Source organism: Lissotriton vulgaris, chromosome 1_1, assembly GCF_964263255.1.
Source record: "Lissotriton vulgaris chromosome 1_1, aLisVul1.2, whole genome shotgun sequence".
Classification (NCBI taxonomy): domain Eukaryota; kingdom Metazoa; phylum Chordata; class Amphibia; order Caudata; family Salamandridae; genus Lissotriton; species Lissotriton vulgaris.
The window spans coordinates 902,235,306-902,262,848 of NC_141685.1; the positions used below are offsets into that span (position 1 = coordinate 902,235,306).

A 27,543-nucleotide genomic window follows, 5' to 3' on the forward strand; every position below is an offset into this window, starting at 1 on the left:
GATGATGGATGATAAGGATTTACAGAGAAAACATGGGTTGGAGTTCGATACTGTGGATACTGAGTTAACCCATTCCCAATATTCTGGTTTCCAAACGCTGTCTGAAGATCAAAAAAGTATGGATTCATGACAATACGTTAGCACTAAAACATTTAAAAAAAATGAATATACATGCTGCTTCAGCCACACACTGCAGAGGGATACTTACTTCCACTCGTTGCAAAGGGTTTTGTAGATTGTATTTTTTTTTCTGGTATATAACACTAAATGTTACGAAAGCATATCCCTGGACCTCTTCAAGATGCACATACCTGTATCAAAGTAAAAGTATAAATGAATAAAAGAACACCAAAATTCAAAGCTTACAGCTATAAACACGTGTCACAGCCCAGGCAATCCACAGAAGGGGTTACTGACTAGAGAAGTTTCAAATGCATTTGTTGCACAAGTCACAATGCTTTATCTTACAATGTATTTTGAGTCAAGCAAACTATGTCAGGAAAAGTCACATCAACGACTAAACTTGAGCTTGTGCCCTAGCAGTGTGGAAGAGCATGGAGATGAGGCGATACAAGCCTGAGATTGGTGACCGTACCAAGATCTAGGCTCTTTCCCTTCCCCCCTCAGATAGCTTCATCAAGAAGAGCATCCAAAACCAATTCTACAGTATAGTCTAGGTATTTGTAAGGCTTGGGAACGTGGCTTTTTAGACTGAAGTAGATAAAGGTATAAGAATAAAGTGAGTGGTTGTTATATTCTCTTACCTCTATACTGTAGATTCCTGCTTTTCTATGTCTATAAAGATTACCAGTCATTATGTACAGTAGGGAGGGATGGCATAACATCCAATTGCAGTATATCCAAGAACAATTTAGAATCAGCCAACTATAGTGTTTGAAAAAGCATGTGGAATTGCACGAGGGCTGCTTTGTAAATGGATACAAAAAGGAAGAAATGGTACCTACTTTAACCTCAACGTCATGAGAATAGATTCATTTTGGTGGAGCAGATTAACACGAGAGGCAAATATAGGTACAATAGTAACTTGGACTCCCTTGTAACTATGTTACAATAATAGGATGGGAGAACCCAAAAAACCCTTGGAGGCTTGGGCAATTCTGGCAATGTCAGGTAAAGTGTGCCAATAAGGGATTTTATTCAGAAAAAAATGGTTCCTATTTAAGTTATATTGAAAAGATTCCATGTTTGTAAATTTTGAACCAGTGCAAATAAATTCAATAACTTGTACAATCAATGAGCAGAAAATCAAAACAACACAACACACACGGGAAGATCTTATGATCAATATATAAATATATTTCCGTTTATAAATCAAAATTAGTAGGGTACAGTCAACACTGAAGTTGTCCCTACCTTCCCAAACTTCTCAGACTGCCCTTACTCAGAAACGGCTACATGTCCATTCACCCAATTAGGATGGGTAGGTATTTAAACATTTTTCCATGTGTGCCACTGTCAAGGCAAAACCGTGGGGGTGAGAAACGGCAAAAACTATATAATGCTACTCCCTCCATGGGGGATGACTCCGATGCCAAGGCGGGGCATTACATTTTTTATTTACAAAAAGAAAATAGTGTTTTGAGATTTGCTTTTTGTAATAAAACAAAAGAATTATGTTTGATATATGGCTGTATCCTCCTGATGCAACCCTGTAGCAAAGAGTAAAACGCATTGACAGGAACTGCCATGATTGCGGTTGCTGCCAATGCTTTTGTAAATGCCTGCTTGCTTGACCTTCATTTATAAATTAGGCGGGTAGTCCCTTCGTCTTGGGGATGGAATATTTCACAGTGTCCCCATGGCAGAACAGTGGGCCGTCTGCCTAAATATAAATTGTCCCAAAGGTCTGGGCCTCTGTCTGACAATGAACCTTGGTAAATGATAAAACTCACCGACAAGCCTAAATAAAAACTGATGACCTTTTAAACGCTTAGATCATAAAGTTTTCTACCTCAAAATATACGTTTGGATAAAAGGTAAGCAGGGAAATCTCTTGATTCAAGAAGAACTTTAAACCCAACAAGAATGAAAAATGTTGTCTTTCCTAAAAGCACTGCATAGCCTATTCTGAAAGACAAGTTAATGGTCGCGAAAAGACAGTTTTCCGTACAATCAGCTTTGTGTTAATGAATTCTATGGGCTTAATCGACCTATGAACTAATGAGCAGAATGCACTAATAAATGTACATGTTATGAGGTTTCATGTTTGATGGAATTATTAAGAGAACAGTGTCAAAATGCCTAATAATTACTATGTCCAGAAAACAATAAGACAATAAATAGTCAGCAAGTACAAAAGCATTCCCACCAGGAATAACAACGGGCATTAACTTTTTCTGATGGCTATTATCCCCTCGCAGATTTCTTATCTTTCAAAAAATCCAACAACAATCTTTAGCAGTCTGGATATAGGGATGTCAAAAGCACAAGAGGACAAAGTTATGGTTACAGATGTAGCATGTGCCTCTATGTGAAAGTTGAGATCAATTGCTTGCCTAGCAAATCTATGGCAGATGCAAGTAGTAGAAATCTTTATTGCATGATTAAAAAACCTTTGCAAGTTACAGAATTTTAAGAACGATATATCAATGAATACATATAAAAATAAGTATAGGATCATATGCGTTATGAAGATTATAAAAATGTGTAAAAACATACTTATAAAAAGGAGAGCTAAGGATCATGTCCATTATACAATGAGGTGGCAGCTGGAACTAGGCTAGTAATTGTGCTGGTGAGAAATCGCGTACTTGGGACACCTCACCAAGTTTTTTATATGCTTGTTCCAAAAACCTTACTAGGGCACAGTTTAATTTAGTGTTCCGAGGGTCAAAGCAAGCCAAGACTGCTGCTCTACACGATCTAATCATGTTTGTGTTCCAGAGTTTCCTCAGGAGGGACCGCCTTTCGTTCAGCAGGTTTGGGCAAAGACAAAGGATGTGTACTATGTCTTCTTTTTGATTCCCGCAGAGTCTACATTGTTCCTGTCCGTGGGCTCTTTTCCATTTTGGCAAATGGACCAACAGGTTGATTACTCCCATTCTCAACTTTAGGAAACTTAATTTTGTTCGAGTAGTGAATGGTTGAGTTAGGTACTCCTGTGGGGTCAACTGGACATAGGATTGCAAGGACATCCATCCGTGACTTCTTTTTGCCAGCCGAGCCTTGTCTTCCACGGAAGAGAGCTTTTTTATGCTTATTTTCGCTAGTCGTTTAAATTCATTATGGCTTACCTGCATGCCCCAAAGGTCTTTCAGGCCTAGTGTTCTTAATCCTCTTTCCCAATATGCATGCCCTGCTCGCCATAGATTCATTTGAAGGCAAGACCATAGATGTTGTGCTAGGCTGCCTTCCTTCGATGACCTCAATTTATGACAGCACATTAGAAAACTCAAGGCTCTGGCAAGTGATTGGTGGCAGATTCCCAGTTCCAACCTAATTTGGGCCGGTGATGTTTGACTTGGTAGCTTGAACACTATTCTATAAATTTTTGTAATAATTTTGTCCAGTTGGCCGCTATCCAAACCTTTTAGGACCTCGCTTCCGTAGGTTAATGTGGGAATAATTTTTGCTTGCGCTACCTGGATTGTTGGAGCGAACGTTGGGCCTTGTAGATGCAGACATGGTAATACTTCAGCTGGCAACAGTCCTTCGGATGCTGATTACCTGGCAGCTGAATGGCCTCAACAATCCAATGGGTCACTTAATATATGTTAACTGCATGCCCTTGAAAGTCCCTTCAGAGAATCAGTCAGTGTGAATCAATGGAATAGTTCTTTGTGAATGCAATCTCTGCATCTATTCTTTGAACTAGGAAGGATGTGGAGAAGGAGAGGAAGTTGGTAATTCAATTTTATACACTCATTAAAATTAAACTCTGTTTGAACCTTGCGAAAAAGTCAGTTTCACTCTCCATGTTATTAGAGACGTCATTTAGTGCTTGACGAACAGCTCCCCTAGCCTCTGGAAGGCTAGCTACATCCCCACTGATGAAGTTACAGTTGACTGAAAGGTTGTTTTTTTTTCACTGAAAATGCTTGTGTAGACTTGAATGAAGCAGTTCCGGCAAAACACAAGGTTGGCTTATTTGCCATGCTTAGGTTGCACTGCGGACTAGTCAGCATATGTTTAGTTACCAAAGACAAATTTTCCAAAAGAGGAGTTAGTGGTTTTGTGAAAATAGGCTATGTTCCTAACCGGCTTGGAGTTTTCTTACATTGAATTGGTGTCAAGGACTGTACACAGAGAAAGTCTCTCTAGTTTGCTTCTTTAGTTCCTGAAGAAAGGGTGAATCCTCCCCATATATTTATTGTGCCTGCCGCATTAATAAAATACAGGTGAAAGGAGTCCAGAATCTCTTTAAGAGAGTGTGAGATAGGAGGAAAAAAATATAGGGACAAAAAACTCTTCTTAGCAACACTGGTAGTTCTTGAGTGTAGCTGATAATTGATGTGGAGGTTAGAAACGAGTGCATTCAGAACAACTCTGCAGTCAGGGTAGAAAAGGAACCCAGCATAAGATCTCCCAAAAGATATTCAGGGACAAAAAAATATTGCAAAGAGCACAACCAAAGCCTCTGCATATTTTCTTCCAAAAGTAGGAATGTTGATGATGGAAAAGAAAGCCAGAAAACAGGGCAATGAGTATAATCAAAGATCAGGGTCCTATATGTCTCCTTGTACATGAACTACAAGGGAAATTAGATTACTTCATAGGAAAAAAACATATTGGTCTGGGAACTTCAGACATAAAGCATACTAGCGTCCATCTTGTATATGCAGGGATATTAGGCCGCTCATGCCTTCTGTCCCAGGAGAATGGTGTTTTTACAAAATAACTACTAGAGTTAGAAGAACCTCATATTTTATATCCTTCGTGCCCCGAGCAACTGGTACCTGCACCCAGAGGTCTGCAAGGTCCACAGAACAACCCGTCAATGGACCTGGACTGTGGTGACACTGATGCAGGCTAGGTGGCATGATGGGAAAACTTTGCATGCATGGCCGTCACAGGTAACAGCAGTGGGGAGAAGAGGTTGGGGCAGGGGGAGTCGACAGATGACAGAATAGGGAAAGTAAAATTTAAAAAAATCATGAAATCACTTACCTTGCGCTCGCTGCATCGCCAACTCGGCGATGCAGCGAGCTCAAGGTAAGTGGTTTTATTTATTTTACTTTCCCTATCCCTTTGTCTGTTGACTTATCCCCCAGTTACCTGTGCAGGTTGCGCCTGGGGAAAAGTCCAACCAGACATTGGGCGCCAGAAGCAAAAAACAGTACTTAGTGTGATGCAAGGCCAAGGGAACATGCTGCCGCTCATAAATCCTGTTCTGCAATGTAATAACTAGGCACATTGTTTGTTTTTCATGTCTTGTACAACATGATGTGCATGGTGGTTCCAGCCATGGAAAGGGCTGGAATAAAATGGGACTTCCAATGCAATGTCAGATGGCGGCTGTAAGACAGACAGTGATTCATACAGCAGAGGCAACAGCAACTCTGCTGTCATACAAACAACCCTTGGGTTGCATTTAATGAGTTTGGGGAAATGAGAAGTTGACAGATGCCCATTATCATACAGCTCTAAATGATGTCTAGCCTTCATAAAGCAGTGGGCCTCGTAGGCTCAGTCAGAGAGTCCATGCTCACTCAGTCCACTGGTGGAAGTTTTTACTATCCCCAATGTTCTAAAAGTCAGGTGTGTAAGCTCAACTTTTATAAGGGCTAAACAAGTAATTTACTGAGCCAATACCTGCATAAAATCCCATGACACAAGAATGTATGACTCTTATGGACTAGACTATTCAAGATCCGAGAGGCAAGTGGAATGACAGAAATGAGAACAAATATTTTTCATGTTCCCATGCCAATAGTTTCATACAATTTATCCTTAATATAATTGCTTGCTTAGTTGCTTACATTGCAAAGTCCTAGCACAAGACATTGATGTGGCACATGGATCCAAATGCTATTGACATCAAAAACAAAATCTCAGCCATTTGCTGACACAGAGTTGTTTAGACTCTTTCACCCTACCACAACTTCAATGTCAACAACTTCATCCAAAGAGTCATGACATTTAAGCTTGGACCTGTAACCAGAGAGAATTAAACGCTGATAATTTCCAAGATCAGCACAGATGATATGTGTACCTAACTCATACCATTACATTATTGGTAATTTGAAACTTCCGTAACCTGATGAATATCACATACAAATATGAGATCCCCTGAAAGACATTGATAAAATAAAATGCCCAGGACACCGTCATCACATCTCTAAAATAACCCTTCCTTTAAAACTCCCTGAACAGAAGATGGGATGTTCTGGTGAGGTCTAAGTAGAACCACAATGGAACAATGAAAAGTGATCTGTAGATGCAAGATCCATTCCTGAACTGTCTGAAGCTATCAGTGAACATTTTCCAGAGAATTCTAGAACTTTAGACCCATAGGAAGATTACTGACGTACACACTTTATCTGGGGTTCCTCTCAGAAGTCTTTGACTTTAATTTCTCATCCCTTCTCCACACCTGCAAGACTTTTTTCTTGTGCTGCCCTTTCCTGAAACTCTTCTGTTGATTTGGGGAACAGCAGCAAGTTGGGCCTGGTAACTAAGAGTGGGTTTTTCAGTTATGAAGATGATCAGTTACCCACAAATGAATACTTGGCTGGCTTCTGCAGCTGAACATGGCCTCCTCCCACTAGTTTGTCTATCTTTTTCCTTGTTTGTCTTTTTATTTTATTTCAATGGGGCTCCTCTTCTGTTTCTCTGACACCAAGGTTAAGCAGCTCTTTGTTATGTTTTGACTATAGAATGATGTGAGTTTTAAAGAGGTCAGTGCCATGTTTACTAGCAGTGGCATCTTTTGATGGTGAAAAAAACACATAGCCTTCTTGAACAATACTCTCCCTGACAAATCAACAGCTTGAAAGATCTCTCAGTGTTTCTTAGTTGCAAAGAGTGACTGCTTCTATGCATAGCTTAAAGCAAATTACTCTGTGCATTTTAACAAAGGGCATCATGACCCTGCGTAAGAAGAGCAGTCCAGGACAGACTGATGGCCCTCAGTAGACTTGGGGAGACCAGAATTATAAAGATCTGTCACTTGCTGATTGATCAAAAGAGTTCTATACAAATGTCAAGCATTGTGAAATTCTGATATGAACTCTTTAGAACTGATATGTGTTTTTGTGCCACAGTCAGAGGCAAATTATATTTTTTTTGTTCCCAATGGAAATCATAATATATCATTAACTATAAACTGACATCAGTATGATGTATGTTATCAGAAGGTTGGTGCTAAATTTGGGGGAGGCAACCAATTGATTACAACTAATCTTGTTACATCACAACACAATTGTGAATCTCTGCTTAACCCCTAGCAGCTCTGGCACACCAACAGGTCAAACGATCCCCCACAGAAATGTGTACTACGTTCAAGCAATACTAAGCCAGATTTAACTTAGGAACACATCACAATTCAAACTAATTTATAAAAATCAAGAAACATTGAAGGAGCAAAAAGGCATAAAAATGGTTAAAATAAGGTAAACGGGCCCTAAAAAATATATTTTTAAAAATATAAGAAAAGAAAACACAAAGGATCCCATTCACAAACAGAATTTTGCATTAATTTGAGTTGGACTGAAATAGTACCTATCACATACTACAAAATGTTATTTACAGAGCTACTTGTGGAGGTCTCTGCCTACAATACTCTTATCTTTTCTATGTGGAGGTCTCCAACTTCGCTTCGTAAGTCTCTGTACAGGTATGCATACATTTTTGTAGTAAATGTGGGAGAGACCGTAACAGTGGTTGGAAAATGGGGAATACTTACTACGAAAGGGAGGGGTGTTGTAAGGGGATATGAGGCGCTAAGAATGGGCTAAGTAATGAGTTAGGGGCTGATTACGATTGCGGGCAGACAGTGTATCCAAAACGGGACCGCCCGACAGTCCGTCGGAGCTCTGGGGTGCAGGGGGAAGAGGGCCCGCTACTAGCTCCCAAATTCCCTTTCCACCTGCCTTTTCATGGTGGTTACCCGCCATGAAATCAGCAGGTGGAAAGGAACATCATAATCCATACGGCTGTGCCTGGTAGGCACTGCCACCATTGCAGGGATTTGATTCCCCGCCGATGGTCTGATGGGCTCCTTGAGCCCTTGGGACCCTGATGGTCAGTCTTTCCGACCGCCAAAAACACACCCATCATTGTAATGTGGCAAGCGCAAAACCTGCTTACAATTGTGGTGAAACCACCACGACAGCCTGTCGGGGGCGGTTTCACCACCATCGTAATCAGGCCCTTGAGAGAGGAACAAACACCCACCTACAAAACAGTAAGGCCATTGCTATTCAGAAACAATATTTCTACATTTTCTACAGCCAAAAATACTTAAAATAGTTGTAAACGCACACAAGCTCAGCCTTGAAATCAGTCCATCACCACACATGGTGAACCATTGGTACTGTAAAGCACTCTTATAGAAAGTAATGGTGCAACCAAATAACTATAGCAATATATAAGAAAATAAAGGAACATTTTTGAGAATTGTTTGAAGAGCCCACTGTTTGAAATGTTTTATGAAATCCTGTGAAGCATTATTTTCATTTTATATAACATCCAATCTTCTAATTATCTTTAAAGCAAATCCTATTTAATTGTATTAAAAGGCTTATTTGTTTTTATTAGGATATTTTTTTCTTAAAAGCGAATCTTGTTAAATATTATTACAAGGCAAATTCATTTTTAGTTTAAACCCATTATTTATTTTTCTAAAAAAAAATCCATAGAATTATATACCAAGATTAATATATATTAATATATATAAGTGATTGTTCTGAACTCCACAACTGATCCGCATGTGAAACACATTTTAACATGAACCAATCACTTCCAGGATGACCACATAAGAAGTGAATTCCCATACCAAACAACTTTTTCTGCCTTCACTACGCTGGTGAACATGCTTGGTGCTTTGCCTCTCATTTTGAACACACATTTTCTGTGGAGCAGAGAGAGTTTTTACAAGCAACGGATGAACACCTTTGCCATGTTCAGGGACACAGTCATTGCTTGTTACTGCTTCACATTTTTTTGTGATCCTTGACATGGTTGCAGACTGGGAGCAGGTGCTTAATTCACCTACAGCATGCTCCCATGCTATCGCTGTATTCTATCTGCACTTTATTTCATGGCCAGTAGATCTTTCCAGAGGGTCAGCTCTGACAATGTAGACTTTCACAGGCAATCTACTCATGATACTTGCATCAGGTACTGAGATGCATGAACATAAATCTGCCCCAGTGCACTGCAATGCCACACTCAGTGGTGGAAAGGTAAAGGGTGGCAAGGGAATGTTATGCCTTTGCCCACCTCCCTTGCAAGGTAGGTACCTTTGAATGCACCTACAGGGTACATCAGCCACCTCACACACAGCATACCTTTTCTGCCATAGGCACTGCTGCACTCCATCAACATTCAACCTGTCTGAAATACCAAAAGGCTCCTGTACCAATGTGTTGCTGCCTTTCCTGGAAGCACACATGGCAGCTACATCACCCATCCGTCACCACCTGCATGCTGCCTGGTTGCTGGGGATTTCGGATGTATGACTCATTGCTAAGTAACAACACCTCACACGGGGGCTAAATATGCATCTGAGGCTGGATTCCAAAACATACCTATTAACCCTTACAAGAGAATACATGCACATTACCCTCACATACACTGCATGTATGTAGGCATAATATATTACATTTAGAACAGAGGTGACTTAAAAAGAAAAGTATGTCTGTGTTGTAGATGATATTGGGCATGCTCTTTCCTCATCTACTTAAACACTATAGACTTCAAACCACACTACCTCAACAGAGGTACAATATGGAAACCATACATACAAGAGCCATTAATCAACCCAATATTGGGGCCCTTAGGTCACGTTGTACAATGCGCACGATTGATGCAGCCTGTTGCATGTTGATGCAACCCTGAAAAATTACAAATCCCTGAGATTAATTCATGCATTCAACCTATCATTTTTTGCATACTTCAGTGTGACAATGTAAGTGGGACGGGAATGCCCAGACATGGGTCCGGTGCACACTATGCCACTGGAACTAAGCCATACCCAACTGAATAGACATTACAGGGGTGAAAACGGTCCTTGGTTGCTTCTGTTCGGGTTCATGGAGGACATGGCCTGCCAGTTTGGGCTGGATTGTTGCTATTGGAGCAGGGTCAAGACTGAATTGCGTATGGCTGGGTCTAAACTGAGGTAGCATGGCATGCATAATAGCGATGGACTGGGAAGCAGCCCCAGAAATTACCAGTTGCTGAGATTAATTCAAGGTTTCCATCCATCACTTTTGTTTACCTCAGGCACACTAACTTAGTGAAATATCTAGGAAATAAAAACCACAGCTCTAGGAAAATAGTTTGCAGAGAAAACGATGGTCCTGCTATTGTAGGACAAGGTACTTAAGTTATTCGAGAAATGTTCTAGCTGCATATTCCTTACCTTTGAATTTCCCAGGCGTCAGACTGGATCCAGAAGATTTTTCTTCAAGCAATACCCTTGCGTGCTGGTAGGTGGTGTCGGTCGGCGCTGCGTGACGTTGACGATGTCATCTTTGCCATTGTGATATCCACATCACCTACATAGGTGCCACCTCGGCACACTGACGTCAGTTACTTTCCATGACTTTCCATGCTGGGAGCGCGGAGCCATGCAGTGCACTGACATGGGTGTGTTTCTGAACAACTAGGGCCCTGAAAAGGAACAGCCCTGACCCTAAAAACCTTTCCCCAGTATGGGATGGATGGGTGGTGTAGTAAGGAATCTGTGGCTAGATCATATTACCAGATAAGGCTTTACTGAAGGTAAGTAGCTTGTACATCTGATAGAGACATCTAGCCACAGATTCCTCACCTTTGAATAGATACCCAAGCAATACCATCCCGGAGGGAGAAGGGACTAAGGACAAGTTTAGAGCAGGAAGTCCTGCAGGACAGAGCGGCCAAAATGGCCGTCCTTGCGGTCTTGCCTGTTCAGGCACTAGTGCTCGGTGAACATGTGCAGAGACGCCTACGTTGCCGCCTGACAAATGTCAAGGACTGGGACTCCACGTTGCAATGCCATAGTGGCAGCATTTGTGCAGGTAGAATGAGCCCTTACGCCTTGTTTTTGGTCAGAGCATAGCAGATTTTAATGCAAAGGATGACCCATCGAGAGATCATACTTTTCTGCAACACGCAACCGTTCTTGACTCCCACATACCCCACAAAGAGTTGGTTGTCCACTCGGAACTCTTTTTTTGCGGACAAGGTAGAACGTCAATGCTCTTTTTGAATCCAGACAGTGGAGTCGCTCCTCTTATTTGGAGGGATGTGGAGGACAATAGAAAGTGGGCAGGGGGACAGACTGCCCAATGTGGAATGGTGTAACCACTTTTGGTAGAGATTCAAGTGCGAAGCACCAACTTGTCTGGAAAGATGGCCAGGTAAGGAGGCTTGGATGACAGAGCCTGCAATTGGATCACCCTACAGGCAGATGTTATTGCCAATAAAAAAGTTGGTTGATGGTAAGCAGCCGGAGGGGGCAGTTGTGCAAGGGTTTGAATGGAGCAGGTGAGAACAAAATTAAGGCCCACCTGAGACTTGATGAAAGGGGCAGGTGGATACATATGTACAAGCCCCTTTAGAAATCTATTTACAATAGGGGATTTAAATATAGAGGGTTGGTCTGGCAGCCACAAAAAGGAAGACAGGACCGAAAGGTTCCATTGGAGAGTGCCCAGAGCGGAGCCCTGCTGGGCAAGGGTTAGAATAAAGAGTAAGATCTGAGAGAGGGAAGCTGAAAGGATCAATAAATCTTTCCATCAATATTTTTCAAGTGTATTTCTCCCGTAAGCATACATGTTCTTGATGGAGGGTAGTTTGGCTGCCAAAATAACACTGCAAACTTCGGGAGGAATGTTGAATGCTATCAACTGCCACCAGTCAATCTCCACGCAAGAAGGTGTAGAGTTGACAGGTTTGGGAGGAGGACCCTCCCCTGTTGATGCAACAGTAGATTCTCCTGAAGGGGCAGCCTGATTGGAGGATCGACGCTTAATTGGAGAAGCTCGGGATCCAAACTCTCTGGGCCCAGTTAGGAGAATGACTGGGGCCCGGTCACTGCTGATCTTCTTGAGCACTCTGGGCAGGAATGGTATGGGCAGAAAAGGAGGCCTGAGCTCCACTGGGGATGTAAAGCGTCTCCAAGCGACAGCTTCTTTGGAAACTCCGGGGCGCAAACTGCTGCCATTGCATGTTCTTGACAGAAGCAAACAGATCTAACCAAGACTCTCCCCCACTGTTGAAAGAGACCTTGAACTACCTCAGGATGGAGACACCATTCATGATCCGCTAGGTATCAATAGCAGAGTTTGTCCGCCCTGGTGTTCAGAGAACCTTCTAGGTGTTGAATCACCAGGGATATGTCCTGCTGTTCCAGCCATGTCCAGAGAGAGACAGGGCCTCTTGTCAAGGGGTTCACAATCCCCCCTGTCAAGTTTGTTGCAGTACCACATGATGGTAGTGTTGTCCATAAACACTTGAATCAGCTTTCCCTTGATTGAAGGAAAAAAGGCTTTCAATGCCAAACAAATTGCTTGGAGCTCCAGCAAGTTTATGTGGAGTCCGTATTCCATGGGAGACCAGAGTCCTCTGATCTCCATTGCTCCCAGATGGCTGTCCCATCCCTGGAATGATGCATCTGTCACTACACAGGTTACTCCCTTCCTGCTCTCCGTCATAGGTCTCTATACCTCCAGCCTCCCCTTAGTATACGTACCAGAGCCTCACACCCCGAAGACACTAATAAGCAGGTCAGGCCTCGCTCTTCACCGGTACCTCCTCAAGTCAGCAAAGGGAGAGCAATGTCCAGCGTTTGTCTTCGCGCTCAAGACAGCGAAGCACCACAGCGCCGCAGCGTGTGTCAGCCGACACACTTCCTCCGTCCAGGGAACACTGATCCAAGAGTAGTTGTGTCTTCGCGCAGAACCGTCTGTGCGAAGCACCACACCACTCCAGTAGGGAGACCGCGCCTCCGTCACTCCTCCTCCGAAAATGGCAAGGATCCCGACCCAGCCGGGTCGAGCACACAGAAGTCCGTGTCTTCGCGACTTGGACCAGCGAAGCACCACGGAAAGCAATACACTAACGGGCAGCCGCACCGTTAGCTTAACACCACTAAACAAATCCGATACAACCCGACTTCCGGGTTCAGTCCAAATATGTAGCTCCCGCCTCATGCCGCCGGGGCTTCTGGGACTTGTAGTTCCTCAGCTCTAGGTAGGCGCCATGGTCCGGGATTCAAACCCTGACAGAACGTGCGTGGGTGTAGGGTATACATTTATTTTTCAGGTATGCAGGACCTAGTCCGTTTAAGCTTTTGTGGATTAGACAACATGTCTTAAACTTCGTCCTCTGCCGGACCGACAGCCAGTGTAGTTTGTCCAAAAGAGGTTTGGACGCAGTTCGTGGGGGGGCGTTTAAGACCAGGCGGGCCGCAGTATTCTGGATCACTTGGAGTTTGGCTAATACTCCCTCGTTTACAGATAGTAGCAGGCCGTTACAATAATCAATACGGCGAAGGACCAGGGCCTGTACCAACGTTTTCCTGACGGAGTCTGGGAGTATAGGGAAGATTTTACGTATCAGGCTAATTACGTGGAAGCACGAGCCCACAATGTAATTGCTATGTTGTTTCAGTGAGAGCTCCTGATCTAAGCGGACTCCTAAGTTCTTTACGATCTGTTTGGGTTCGGGGACTGGTCCCAGATCATGTGGCCAACAATCTGGGGTCCAGAGGATCTTTGCCTCCCCGAACAACATAACTTCAGTCTTGCTTACATTACACTGCAGACAGTTTGATGACATCCACTGAGCCACAGCTCTCATGCTCTGAGAAAAGGAGTTCTTAACCTCGGTGGTGAGAGATTTAAAGGGAAAAAGGAGCTGTGTGTCATCCGCGTAAGACACAGGGATGAACCCATATGCTCGCATAATTCTAGCCAGGGGTGCCACATAGATGTTAAAGAGGGTTGGGCTCGGACAAAAGCCCTGTGGCACCCCTTTAGAAATCTCTACCTCCACCGAGCGAAAGGCACCCATGGTGACGCATTGGGTGCCGTTGGATAAGAAGCTCCTTAGCCAGGTTAAAGTCTTGTTCTCTAGACCGATGTTTTCCAGTCGACTTGTCAAGATGTTGTGTGACACCGTGTCGAACGCCGCCGACAAGTCTAGTAGTACCAGGATGACAGAGTGGCCCCTATCCTGATACATATGTAGGTCATCTGTGACTGACATGAGGGTTGACTCTGTGCTATGTTTAGGCCTAAAGCCGGATTGTGAATAATCCAGCCCTCCTGCCTGTTTAATATACATGGATAGATGGCGGTTCACATGTTTTTCTGTGAGTTTTCCTAGGAATGGTAGCAGGGATATTGGTCTAAGATTGGACAGGTTTGTCCATAGAATTGTGGGTTTTTTCTAATGGGTCTGACCAGAGCCTTTTTCCACCCTCTGGGGACCTCACCTGTGCTCAGCGAAAGATTTACCAACCTTTAAACCCCAGGAACTTAATCTGTACCAAGCATAGGCATAATTCTTGCTGGAATAGTGTCATCTGGACACCCGCTCTTGATTTGCGAGGTTAAAGATACAACCTCCTCTAATGAGATAGGGGGAAATATGCCTAGGGTGTGCGTGGTGGGGTTAGGGTCTTCCTTGCTTTGTGGATGAGAATTATCTCCACAAAAGGACGGGTTGGAGCTAATGATTTTCTCATACATCTTATCTATTTTTTTGGTGAAAAATAGTGAGATATCATCACACAGTTGCTGAGATGTAAACTCTGAGCTCTCGCAGGCCACCGGTTTAACGAAAGACTGCAGGATTTGATATAATACCCTAGGAGTATTTCCAGCAGCTTCGAGTTGGGACGCAATGTGGGTTTTGCGAGCCATACGAATGGCTTTATGGTATGTGGAGAGGGATTCCCAGTAGCGGCTCTTACCATCAGCCAAGTGGGACGATCTCCATTTCTTTTCAAGTTTTCTGGCAGTTTTTTTAGGGACCTTAAATGCTCAGAAAACCAGACTTCTTGTTTATGTGCCGGGCGTGGTTTAAACAGTTTCAGGGGGGAAATATCATTCACTGCTGTCACCAGCGCTCCTTCAAATTTAGTCAGGGCCCCCTCGATGTCTTCAGTGGGCGCAAGGGAAGGTTCTACAAACCTCTCTTTAAAGGAATTTTGGGTTATTTTGTGCCATTGCCTACGTTTACTCGGCAAGGCTATTAGGCCTGAGGGAGGAGTGCTAATGCGGGGTGTAAAATTCTACGATGAAATGATTGGTCCATTTTACTTGTGTTGGAGGTAGGCATTTGATTGATGGGGAGTTGGACAGGATTAAATCCAGAGTGTGTCCTGCCTGGTGTGTGGGACCGCTATTAGCTTGTTTTAGGCCTAGTAAGGACAAATCCGTCAGAAGGGATTGTGCCTCAGTGCACTCTTTTAATTCGCTATGAACGTTGAAGTCTCCCACAAGTAAGAAATCGCTGTCTTTGCTTATATGCTTCTACTAGTGTGATGGAGAAGTTGGCACAAGGACCAGGAGGGCGAAAAACCAAAGCCTCTTTTTGGCTACCTTTGGGTGCAACATTTGTTTTAAAAATCAACAGTTCAAGTTCTGGGGTGCATAGTTCGTCCAGGATAGAAATGTTTATTTCTTGTTTATGGACTATTGCAATCCCTCCCCCTGTCTTAGTAGGGCGGTCTAGTCTGACAATTTTATACCACATCGGAATTCCTAAGGTTATGGCCGGAACCGAATGTGGTTTCAGCCATGTTTCCGTCAGAAAACATAGGTCGGGCTCTTCAGATGAAATTAGTTCCCATACTTCAGTTGCATGTTTCGATAGTGATCGGATTTTACATAAAAGGTTCTTACTCCCAAGTAATACATTAGTACCCATCCTTTTAGTTGGAGTGGGGTGGCAATCAGCAAGATCACTGCCCTTGGTATCAGTATATAGCGGATCACCTGCAGGGTCTGTGTCCGCTTTGTCCTCTGATACAGTTTGGAACTGGGTCTTGCAATGACGGCAAGAGATGGGGCCCTCCAAGCTGGTATCTACCCCTTTTGAACATTCCCGTAGAGGATGGTTACGTAAGCCCGGAAGAACCTGAGGAGTATAGACAGCACGAGTAATGGGCCATACCTCTGAGTTATAGATCTAGGTGCCATTGCCCCTGGCCCCGTCCGGTCGCGGACGGGCGCAGAGTCGCAGACGGGCTGGTCTTTGGCTCGTCTTAGGCGCGTCCTTGGGCGCTCCGCTGCGCGCAACCGCTGCACGCTTGGCCCGACGAGGGGGCTAAATAGCCCTGTGATCAGAAGATCTAGAGCGCTAACCGCTCAACTTGCTGGGAGTGTCTGGCTATTCCTGTCCCGCCCTCCGCTCTACGGTATTGGCTGCCGAGTCGGACCGGGGCGGGCAGGCTGGAATACCGAGCACAGACTACTGGAATACAATTGAGCCCCTAGCAGCACCGGGAATAATCGTGGGTACACAGAGCAAGTGGAGTTTTAAAATTTGTATTCAATTTTACCTTATCGCAAATAACATACAGTGCGTGATTTTAAAATTCGTAATCAATTTTAAAAAGTGACATAGGAAATGAGTTATTAGTAAAGCAATTTTCGTGCCGAGCTTCCGCTCTGAGGGTGCTTACTGGCGCCAAGCGGGGTCGGGAGACACTGCCACCGTCGTCCCTTACCGCTTTTTGAGTGTCCCAAAATTCATACTTTTTGGGTTCAAGTATGGCATCAGATTAACAGTATCTGTCATTCCCAAATCCCTTTTTGTTTTTCACACATTTTTCTAGGCAGTGTCTCTGAAGTTTGGTCTCCATCTTTTCACATTATTAATCTCCTTATAGCAGTTGCGTTTCAGCAAATCACTAGATCATGGAAAGACACCTCAACAGTATCTTTTCAAGCATGGTGGTATGTGTGGTATTCTCTCTCTCTCTATTGTATGAGTATTCTCTGGAACTTAGAAGGCTCTGTGTTGGATATTCCTCATGGTGTCAGTTGCTGCCTGATAGCTGACGGTTAGGGTGTTATAAAAAAAACACTGTTTTAGATCCAACATTTACTTGTATTCATTACAACTTTTCATTGGCGACGAGGACGGGATGGAGAAAAGATAGAGAAGAAGAACACCTTAACATCCAGCTAAGTAGATTGGTGTATGATTGACTTAAAAGAGACTTAAAGAGAAAAGAATATATATTGAAGGAAAAGAGGAGGAACATTTTCAGGAGAAGTTTAAAATAATATAAAAAGAAGTTAGAAGTGAAAATGGTATGAATTTAAACTTCCCCAGTGGCTGTTGTTTTGAATGGGAAGTTTACATTCTTCCCCGGCGGCAGTATTCAAAATTTAAGGAAAGATTGGGAAGGTATATGAAGAGCGATAGCTATTTCACGCATGATTTAGACATTTCAAAACTTTCCCTTCTCCAGCGGCTGTTGTGTGTGTTGAGAAGTAAGGGATAATAATAACTTCTCCCACGGCAGATTAAGTGAAAAGTTTTGAGAAGGAAGAAAGATGGAAAATATAGATTGCAGTGTGAACGAAGAATGAAACAGATTTGGTTGTGACGGGTTAAATGTGACAGGAAGTCTTCCTTCGTTACCGGTATAACCTTCCTCCGTTACCGTTATAATCTACAAGCGGAGTTCTTCACTGTCCAGCGGCTGCTGTTAAATGATGACGCATTGGAATGTGCACAAGGGATTCGGCGAAAGGCCCAAGGGAAACAGCGCGAGATCTTGAGTGTGTGTTGCTCATCAGCGTTTATAAAATACGTCATAAGGGGGCTGACTGAAGGCGGTGGTTGCGATACGTGTGTGGGAATTGGCGAAAGAAATAAACGAAGCAGGTCAAGGACATCATCTGCGCATGTTTGTATCTGTCATTTCAGATCTGACAGAAAGTGTATGGTAGTGTACGCGTAAGCTGGAAGAAAAAAACGATAGCTACGAATGAACATATTCTTTATTTTCTATTAGGAGAAAACTGTCAAATACAAAACAGGTTTTGTTAGGAAACTTTGTTTGCGCATGCCCATTTGGTGACTCTCAATTCATTTATAGTTAATATTTTTTTAGAAATAAGTATGGAATATTAGAATATTTATTTTATTACTTTTAAAAATATTAAAATTGAGGAAACTGTACATTTTGATTTAGGTTAATTTCACTTATAAGTATTAGATAAGTATAAAATATAGAGAATATTAAGTGTTGTTCACCTGATTTAGTTTAAAATTTAAAATGCAGAATGTGACTACTCCACCGTTTTTTCTGAGTGATCCTGGGGAGCCAAAGGTTAAATGGAGTAAATGGAAAAAGATTTTTGCACATTATGCAAGGGTTTGTGGCACTAATTTAAGTGCCGAAAGAAAACATTCATTGTTATTACATTGTCTTGGGGGTGAAGGTCAAGAAGTGCTTGAATATTTACCAGCTTTGTCTCCTCAGGAGCAGAGAGGTTTAGATGAATATGAGGTATGTTTGTTGCAACTTGACAAACATTATTTACCTCGTGTGAGTACCATAATGGAAAGGTACCATTTTGGTAGAAGGGAACAAGGAAAGGACGAGTCAGTTGAGGAGTATCTAACTGCATTAAGAAAACTATCATCTACTTGCAAGTTTGGTGCTGCAAATGAAGAACGTTTAAGGGATCAGTTTGTCTTAAAATGTAGAGAAGACAAAATTAGGGAAGAATTGTGGCTTAAGGATGAACCACCTCTGGAAGAAGTTATAGGTATAGCTAAGAGGGTTGAGCACATGTTGAAATGTGTAAATGAGTTAATGAATGACAAAGGGAAGTATGAAGAAAAAGTGGAAAAAGTGAAGGAGAATGTTTCTCAGGTAAAAGATGTTAAGACCTTTGTGAAGGATGTAGGTAAAGAAGAATCTGCATCGACTGCTATAACATGTTTTAGATGTGGAAAGTCTGGTCATAAAGCCAACTCAAAATTTTGTCCAGAAATGATTTTTGTGTTTAATGGGTGTGGAAAAAAGGGTCATTTTATAAAATTTTGTAAATCAAAGGATAAGAAGGTAATTAATAAAGAGATAAAGGAAGTTATATGTCAAGTAAAAGACAAGAATGAAAAGGATCATCCTACTGGAAAGGTTAAGATTGATGGTACAGTATTAGAAATGAAATTTGACTCTTGTGCACGCATTACAATTTTCCCTAAAGAAATTTATGAAGAATGTTTTGATATGAAGAATAAGCTTTGTAAAATGGGCGTGAGTCCAGGGGGTTATGGTGGTGCTCCAATAAGAATGATAGGTTATTTTAATGCTTCCATTGAAATGGAGAAGAAAATAATTGTTGGAAAGATCTATGTTTCAAAAGTTGGTGATTGTTTAATTGGGTGGCCTCATCAACGTTTACTGGGAGTGATATTGAATCCTAATTCTAATCCTCAGGTTCAAATTCAAGAGGTTGCATCTAATTGTAACTCTTTTAAAGAGGAGTTCCCAAAACTTTTTCGTTCAGAGTTGGGTTGCCTTAAAGGTTATAAACATAGTATTAAGTTAAGAATACCTGTTATTGCTAAAGTTAGAAGAATTCCAATAGCAATACAGGAAAAGGTAGAACAAGAATTGAAGAAATTACAGGAACAAGATATCATTACTTCTGTTAAGGCAACAGAATGGTTGGCGCCAATTGTCGTCGCAAACAAACCTAATGGCGAGATAAGTATGGCCGGGATGCCTGTCACCCCCTCCCAACACAATCCCCAAGGATGGGAAGACGGACGCAGTTCTGAACTTTTGGAAGGCGGGAGGGAGTCACCCTCCTGGCCGTATTTATTAAAATATGAAACAAAATTAAAACATTAAAATAACAGTTTCATATCATGTACAATTTTCATTCATTACATTTCGATGAAGACATGTTCTTTGGCTAACCTTAACAAATCTCTAGTACAAAGGTTTTCCTAGCCGAGTCTAACATCCTGCAAATGCATACTTTCGGAATTAAAATTGTACATCCTAGCATTACGGGCCAACGGCAAGGTCGCAACCGGTGTCAGATCCCTACTACCAGAACTCTCCCCCTCACGATGTGAGGGCGGGCGCGCAGAGGACTGTACCTCTGTGCCAACTCCAATTTCCCTTGTCTTGAGGGGGCCCCCTATTTAACTCGACGCCATCTTAAGGGTCGTCCGAGGACTAGTGTGAGGTGTCTGTAGAAGGTAGCGTGGACACCCCTCCCACCCCACACAGTCTATCACATCCACCGTCGCGGATATCCGGGCCCCGGGAAATTCGTAGGAGGAGCACCGTGGCCGCCTCCTCCCCTGGAAGGGGCCAATGGCCGTCTTCCCTTAGGCGACCCACACTTAGTGGGTACCGCCTCCCCGTGTGAGGGGCCAATGGCCGCCTTCCCCCGGGCGCTCCCATCCAGAGGGGGTGGCGCCCCCCCCTAGGGACCTTGAAATTACTGCTCACCGATCATGACCTTACCGCCCGACCAAAATAAATACGACATTTGTTTACCTACTAAGGGAGAAAATTATACTGTACCTTGCGACATTAGTCTTCACTACTAGACATTTTATCACGTCATTAAACTTAGACCGTTATCATTTGCTAAACCAGGTATGAAGATGTTATCAAGGAAATCACTTTATTGCAGTACCAACATTGTCCTGTTATCAATCGCTATATAACGGAAAAAAGATATCATCAAAGCAAATCACTTTATTGCAGTACTAACATTGCCATAAGGGGCTGGTGGGTGGGTCAAAATTGCTCCTTGTTCCGTCGAGGGCTCACGTGCAACGATTGGGTGCAGCTTCCAAGCACAGGAACAAGAGGACGCTTCTTCGGATCCTGCTCTCTTTATTCCGCTTCGGGAGGGCGTGTACCCTCCTCCGGTACGCCTACTGGGCGTGTCCAACGGTGTAGGTGTCTAGGACAACCCCTCCTGGGCGGGAAAAGGCGCGCCCCGGCTACGCCACTTCGGGCATACCAGCCGTGACACGCCCCCCGCCCAAAATGGTTTCCCGGGGGATCCGGGCCCCCTACCATACGTTCGGGGGGACCGAGTGGTCGCCCCTTTCCATATGGCCGGGATGCCTGTCACCCCCTCCCAACACAATCCCCAAGGATGGGAAGACGGACGCAGTTCTGAACTTTTGGAAGGCGGGAGGGAATCACCCTCCCGGCCGTATTTATTAAAATATGAAACAAAATTAAAACATTAAAATAACAGTTTCATATCATGTACAATTTTCATTCATTACATTTCGATGAAGACATGTTCTTTGGCTAACCTTAACAAATCTCTAGTACAAAGGTTTTCCTAGCCGAGTCTAACATCCTGCAAATGCATACTTTCAGAATTAAAATTGTACATCCTAGCATTACGGGCCAACGGCAAGGTCGCAACCGGTGTCAGATCCCTACTACCAGAACTCTCCCCCTCACGATGTGAGGGCGGGCGCGCAGAGGACTGTACCTCTGTGCCAACTCCAATTTCCCTTGTCTTGAGGGGGCCCCCTATTTAACTCGACGCCATCTTAAGGGTCGTCCGAGGACTCGTGTGAGGTGTCTGTAGAAGGTAGCGTGGACCCACCCCACACAGTCTATCACATCCGCCGTCGCGGATATCCGGGCCCCGGGAAATTCGTAGGAGGGGCACCGTGGCCGCCTCCTCCCCTGGAAGGGGCCAATGGCCGTCTTCCCTTAGGCGACCCACACTTAGTGGGTACCGCCTCCCCGTGTGAGGGGCCAATGGCCGCCTCCCCCCCGGGCGCTCCCATCCAGAGTGGGTGGCGCCCCCCCTAGGGACCTTGAAATTACTGCTCACCGATCATGACCTTACCGCCACAGGCCGGATAGTTGACCGGCTATCCGGCCCCCCCACAACTCCTACTAAAGGTCATGCTCTTACAAACCCCTTAACCATGCTACGAAGTCTCCTATGAGTAAGACATTCCCCTCCCGGGACAAATGGACCCCATCATCGAGATACATGTGGTCCCCCCGAATACATCCATGCGGAATACAGTGCAACTGCGCCGTGCAAAACAACCTACCAAGTTTGTTATTGACTTTTTTCACTGAATGGTTCAGAGCTGACACAGAGAGGCCCCCCCGCCACACCTTCCTGGGAATCATGTGGGACCATGCTATCGTGCACCCCGGGATCCTCTCGCCAGCCAGCTAACATTAGATAGAACTCGCTCGAGTAGTACTCGCCGACCGAGTGTCACCAAGTCATTGCCCCCCAGATGTACTATGATCACAGATGGCGGTGACCTCAGCTGCCCTAACAGTTCCTCAATAAAACATTGAAACTGGTCAATATAGAGCCCGCCCCTTCCGTGGAAGGTGACCCTGTATCCGTATTCCCCAGCTGCGTGAATCACGTCACCTGCTTTGAATACGTCCCCGGCCCGCCTCACGTATGAGTGGCCCACGACCCACACCACTCTCTCCTCAGCCGGTGATCTCTGACCGCTGATCCCCAGGTGCCGGGTCGACTGCACAGTCCGCCCCGCATTGCATGCTCGCGAAACTGAAAATCAAACAGAAGACAAGAGGCGTGAGTGCATGACATTGACTTTACAACATGTGCAATCGCACATACCTCTTATAACAGTTCGAGGACCATCGTCCCAGTTGTTTCACCTTCTCAACACTCTGACCCCCGGCTGTAGCCTCTGTAGCAGCCCCTATCCTAAAGGAATGGGTCCCAAAATCGCCCGGGTCCAAGCCCGCTGCTGCGATTGCCATTGTTATCACCCTCTGAAACTGAAACCTCGTCAGCGGGGTGGCGTTGATATGTCTCAGCAAGCTTCCCCCCCATGTATCCGCCCTTCGCGCCAAATATTCCTCAACGCACTTCACCGGGCACATGGGGGACCCTCGCATGCACTGGACAATCACACTGTCGCCCATAGCACACTGGTCGGTCTTGGACCTGGTTATTGTGACCACCATTGAATCACCCTTAATCAGAATGTGATCCCGACACAGACCCCCCTTCACATCGTTCTTATTCCTTGCTACCAGTTCGCTCACTCGCATAGCCCCATGGAATGCTAATGCAAAAGCGGCCCGGAACAGCACTGCCTCGAACTGGGAGGAACATGTCGTAGGGAGTATCGCCATTAGCAGGGACAACCTTTCTAACCCAATCGGGTGCCTCTCGTCTGCTCTACGACCCTCGAGGCGTTGCCAACCACGAAGGGCTCTCTTAACCAAAAAGGACGATGTCGGGTCCTTGATACCATGCGCCTGAGCCATGAATGAAATGGCGGCCCGGTGCCTATTGGCAGTTGCCGCTGATCGGCCTTCACTGTGCAGTGCTACTAGAAACTTCAGGACATAATCCTCCTGACCCCAATTGTCCCCCACTGCCGGACCCAAAAATGCACAATAGGAACGAAACGCTCCTTCGTATGCCTTCCTTGTCCTGGGGGCTAAGCTTGCTGCCACGAGGTCTTGTAATCCGGGGCACCGAGTAGCCAGAGTGCTTCGGGGAATGGTGCTGCCGCTAGGTCTGCAGAAGGTAGATAACCCCTGAAAGCCTGCATGTGTGAACGAGAGAGTGCATCAGCCGCCTGGTTAAGTACTCCTGGCACATGCTTCGCCCTGAATTGTACGTTCAGATTCATGCAAAGTAGTACAATTTCTTTCAGTAATCTCAATATCCACTTGCAGCGTGCTGCCTGATTATTTATACATTCAACTACAGTCATATTATCGGACCAAAACACCACAGAGCGATCTCTGAACCCCTCCGGCCATGCCTTCAGAGCCACAAAAATGGGGAACAACTCGAGAAATCCGATGTTACCTGTGAGACCGCTGGTGTGCCACCACATCGGCCATGCCTGCGCTGACCATCTATTACCAAAGATGGCGCCAAATCCCACGCTCCCAGCCGAGTCGGTCCACAAACCCAGCTCGTCCGAAGACGCTGGTGGCTTGTTCCACACCACTCGACCGTTGAAGTCCGCCAGGAAAGCCAACCAGATGCGCATATCCTGGCGAACCTCTGCCGACAGTCTTGTGCGGTGGTGTCCTTCCTTGAGACCAACCATGGCTTGTGCAATAGAGCGGGAAAAGGGGTGGGCCATTGGTATCACTCTTAGGGCAAAGTTAAGCTGGCCCACTGCTTGCTGTAACTGATGAAGAGTAACTTTCTCTTTGCTAAGGCACAGTTCCAGGGAAGCCCTGAATTTCGCCACTTTCCCTACTGGCAAACGGAAACATCCCTCCACAGAATCGAGCTCAATCCCAAGAAACTCGAGTGAAGTAGACGGCCCAATCGTCTTACCTGGTGCCAATGGCACCCCAAACCTCCTCATGAGAGTGCAAAATTCATGTAAGGCCTGCGCACATTTTGTGTCGCCGGCAGCCCCCAAGAAAAGAAAATCATCAAGGTAATGCATAACCTGGCTATGACCAGTGGCTTTGGTAAATGCCCATTCCAGAAAACAGCTGAATTTCTCAAAATAAGCACAAGAGATGGAGCAACCCATTGGCATACATCTATCCATGTAGTACTGGCCCTGAAACACAAAGCCTAACAGACGCTGATCCCGTGGGTGTACCGGGAGCAACCGGAACGCTGACTCGATATCTGACTTCGCCATCAGCGCTCCGGGCCCCAGGCGATTCAAAATGGCGACAGCATCATCGAATGAAGCGTACCGCACTGAACAAACTCCTGGGTCAATTGCATCGTTCACTGAAAGACCCCTTGGCGCTGATAGGTTATGGATCAGCCTAAATTCCCCCGGGTCCTTCTTGGGTACTACCTCCCAACGGGGAACAGACAAAATCAGCCACTGGCGGGTGCCTATATGGGCCCGCAACCCGGCCTAGGGCAACCTCCTTTGCTATCTTTCTCTCAACCACCGCTGGATTATGCTGAGCCGACATGTGGTTTCTACAAATTGTTTCCCCACGAAAGTCCCCCGCCGGGATGTGGAAACCATATATGAAGCCGTTCCTCAACACCCCAGCGGAGACATGATCAGGGTATTCGTTTAGCCAGGGGATCATTGCCATGATATCAACGGGGGTAGGTAGTGATACACCATGGCCCCCCTCAGACCTGTTTGGCCCCTCCTCTACCCCCCGTATCACCATTCTTGGCTCTGCACGAACTCTCGGGTGTGAAGAATTTCCGCAACCCGCACACACATGTCTGAACTTACATGTCCCTTGTGGCCTTGTGCAATTGCCCCTGTTAAAATTCCAACAGACCCCTTTCTTACCCCCATTCCCACCATTCCTTGGTTGGTGGTCGCCAGCGGGGCCCGCTCGAAAGGGCGCCGCAGGCTGATGGCGGGAAGGCCCCGACCCATTTCCGCCAAGCGAGGACGACTTCGTCGCGCCCGGCAGGAGCTGCTTCTGCTAAGAGATCGAGTCGAGACAATCCCACGTCAGAGATGAATCGTACTCCTTGGCCTTACGAAACTTCATATCGTAACCCATCCACTCATTGCCCTCATATGTTTCATAAAAATCCATTATTCGTGCCTGATAGCAGGTCAATTCGGACAAAACCTCGGGCTTACGTTCCCCAATAATTGCAGAAAACATCGCAAAGGCCTTGGCCCAATTTGAGATTGTCTCATCAACCCTGATTCCCGCCATTTTGGCTCGCCATACACTCGGGTGCCACAAATCCTTTTGTGTCTTAACATACTCCATCTCGCAATGATCAGTCAGCAGAGAAAACATATTCACATACTTATCAGCCCATATCCTTTCTTTCGTGGCCAACGGTATATGTTGGACCACCTTCTCCCTTCTTGAGGGCAAAGACCCCTCCCTTGCCATTGGCAATGCCTGCTTACCCGGCTCCGTTGCTGTTCCCGCTGTTTTTTCGACACCAGCTGCCGGTCCGTCCGAGGTCACCTGTGGGGGGACAAGAGGGACATTCGCCTTCGCGGCATCTCACGACTGCCGCAACTGCTGCAGTAGTAACTTGGCCTCTTCGGCCGTATCTCCCGGTGCCGGAGCACCCCCCTTTCTGCCAAGCCATGTGGCCAACTGAGCAGCTAATTCCGGAGGCATGTCCTCCTCCCTGGCGGGCGTAACAACAACCGGAATCGGTTGACCCGCATCTGCGATCGGTACCGGGGCCTCGACTGGGATGACCGGGCTTGCCGGGGGTAACTCGGGGACCGGGACCTCCTCCCCTGCCATCCCATTCCTGGCCCTTTTACCCCTCCCCTTGGGGACAACTCCCGGCAATGCCGGGCCTATAACCTTCTTTGGTTCCCCGTATTGCTCATCGCTGCCATCTGCTTTTTCATACTCGCCATATCCTTTATCAGCATGCGAAGCATCTGATCAGTCCCAGACTTCTTTCCCGCCTTTTTGCCAGGCATTGTTGACGGTTATCGACCTTCGTTGCTCAACACGATCCTGGACCCTTAGGCTCGAAATCGCTGAAAGAGAAACACACAAAATTACACGTTCTCAAAATTGCTCCTTGTTCCGTCGAGGGCTCACGTGCAACGAGTGGGTGCAGCTTCCAAGCACAGGAACAAGAGGACGCTTCTTCGGATCCTGCTCTCTTTATTCCGCTTTGGGAGGGCGTGTACCCTCCTCCGGTACGCCTACTGGGCGTGTCCAACGGTGTAGGTGCCTAGGACAACCCCTCCTGGGCGGGAAAAGGCGCGCCCCGGCTACGCCACTTCGGGCATACCAGCCGTGACACGCCCCCCGCCCAAAATGGTTTCCCGGGGGGATCCGGGCCCCCTACCATACGTTCGGGGGGACCGAGTGGTCGCCCCTTTCCAATTGTGCTGTGATTTAAGATCACTCAAAAGAGAGGTTGTAGTAGATAAATTCCCTTTGCCTAATATAGATGAGTTATTAACATCTTTAGGTGATTCCAAGGTATTCACAACACTGGATCTTACTCAGGCTTATCATCAAATTGAGTTGACGCAGGATTCACAAGACCTAGCAGCTTTTATCACACAGATGGGTGCATTTAAGTATAAGAGAATGCCATTTGGTCTTGTGTCTGCTGCGTCGGTTTTTCAACGTGTCATGGCTTCAATTTTAAAAGGGGTAAAATCGGTGAAATGTTATCAAGATGATTTATTGATCTATGGTGGAAATCAAGAAGAACATGACAAGACTTTGAGAACAGTTTTAAAAAGATTAGAAAATGGTGGTCTAACATTAAAGTATGAAAAATGTAGATTTTCAGTCAGCGAAGTAAATTATTTAGGTCATAGCATATCAGCTGTTGGGATTTCACCTAAAAAGGAGTTGGTTGATACTTTAGAAAAGCTGGTCTCACCAAAAAACAAAGAGGAAGTTGTTTCTTTTCTGGGGATGGTCGAATATTATGGTGAATTCATAAAAAATTTAGCAAGTTAATCATGTAATTTAAG

General features: G+C 45.2%; 1 protein-coding gene across 3 annotated transcripts in view; it reads right to left on the reverse strand.

The window, feature by feature from the left end:
* LOC147748145 (complement C3-like) overlaps window positions 1–27,543 on the reverse strand; it is a 1,551,795-nt gene that overhangs the window by 1,365,369 nt on the left and 158,883 nt on the right. For all 3 annotated transcript variants that reach the window (XM_086959014.1, XM_086959019.1, XM_086959009.1), the window contains exon 8: window positions 209–311. In XM_086959014.1, the coding sequence (XP_086815140.1) occupies window positions 209–311 (103 nt within the window). The remainder of the gene's footprint in view (window positions 1–208; window positions 312–27,543) is intronic.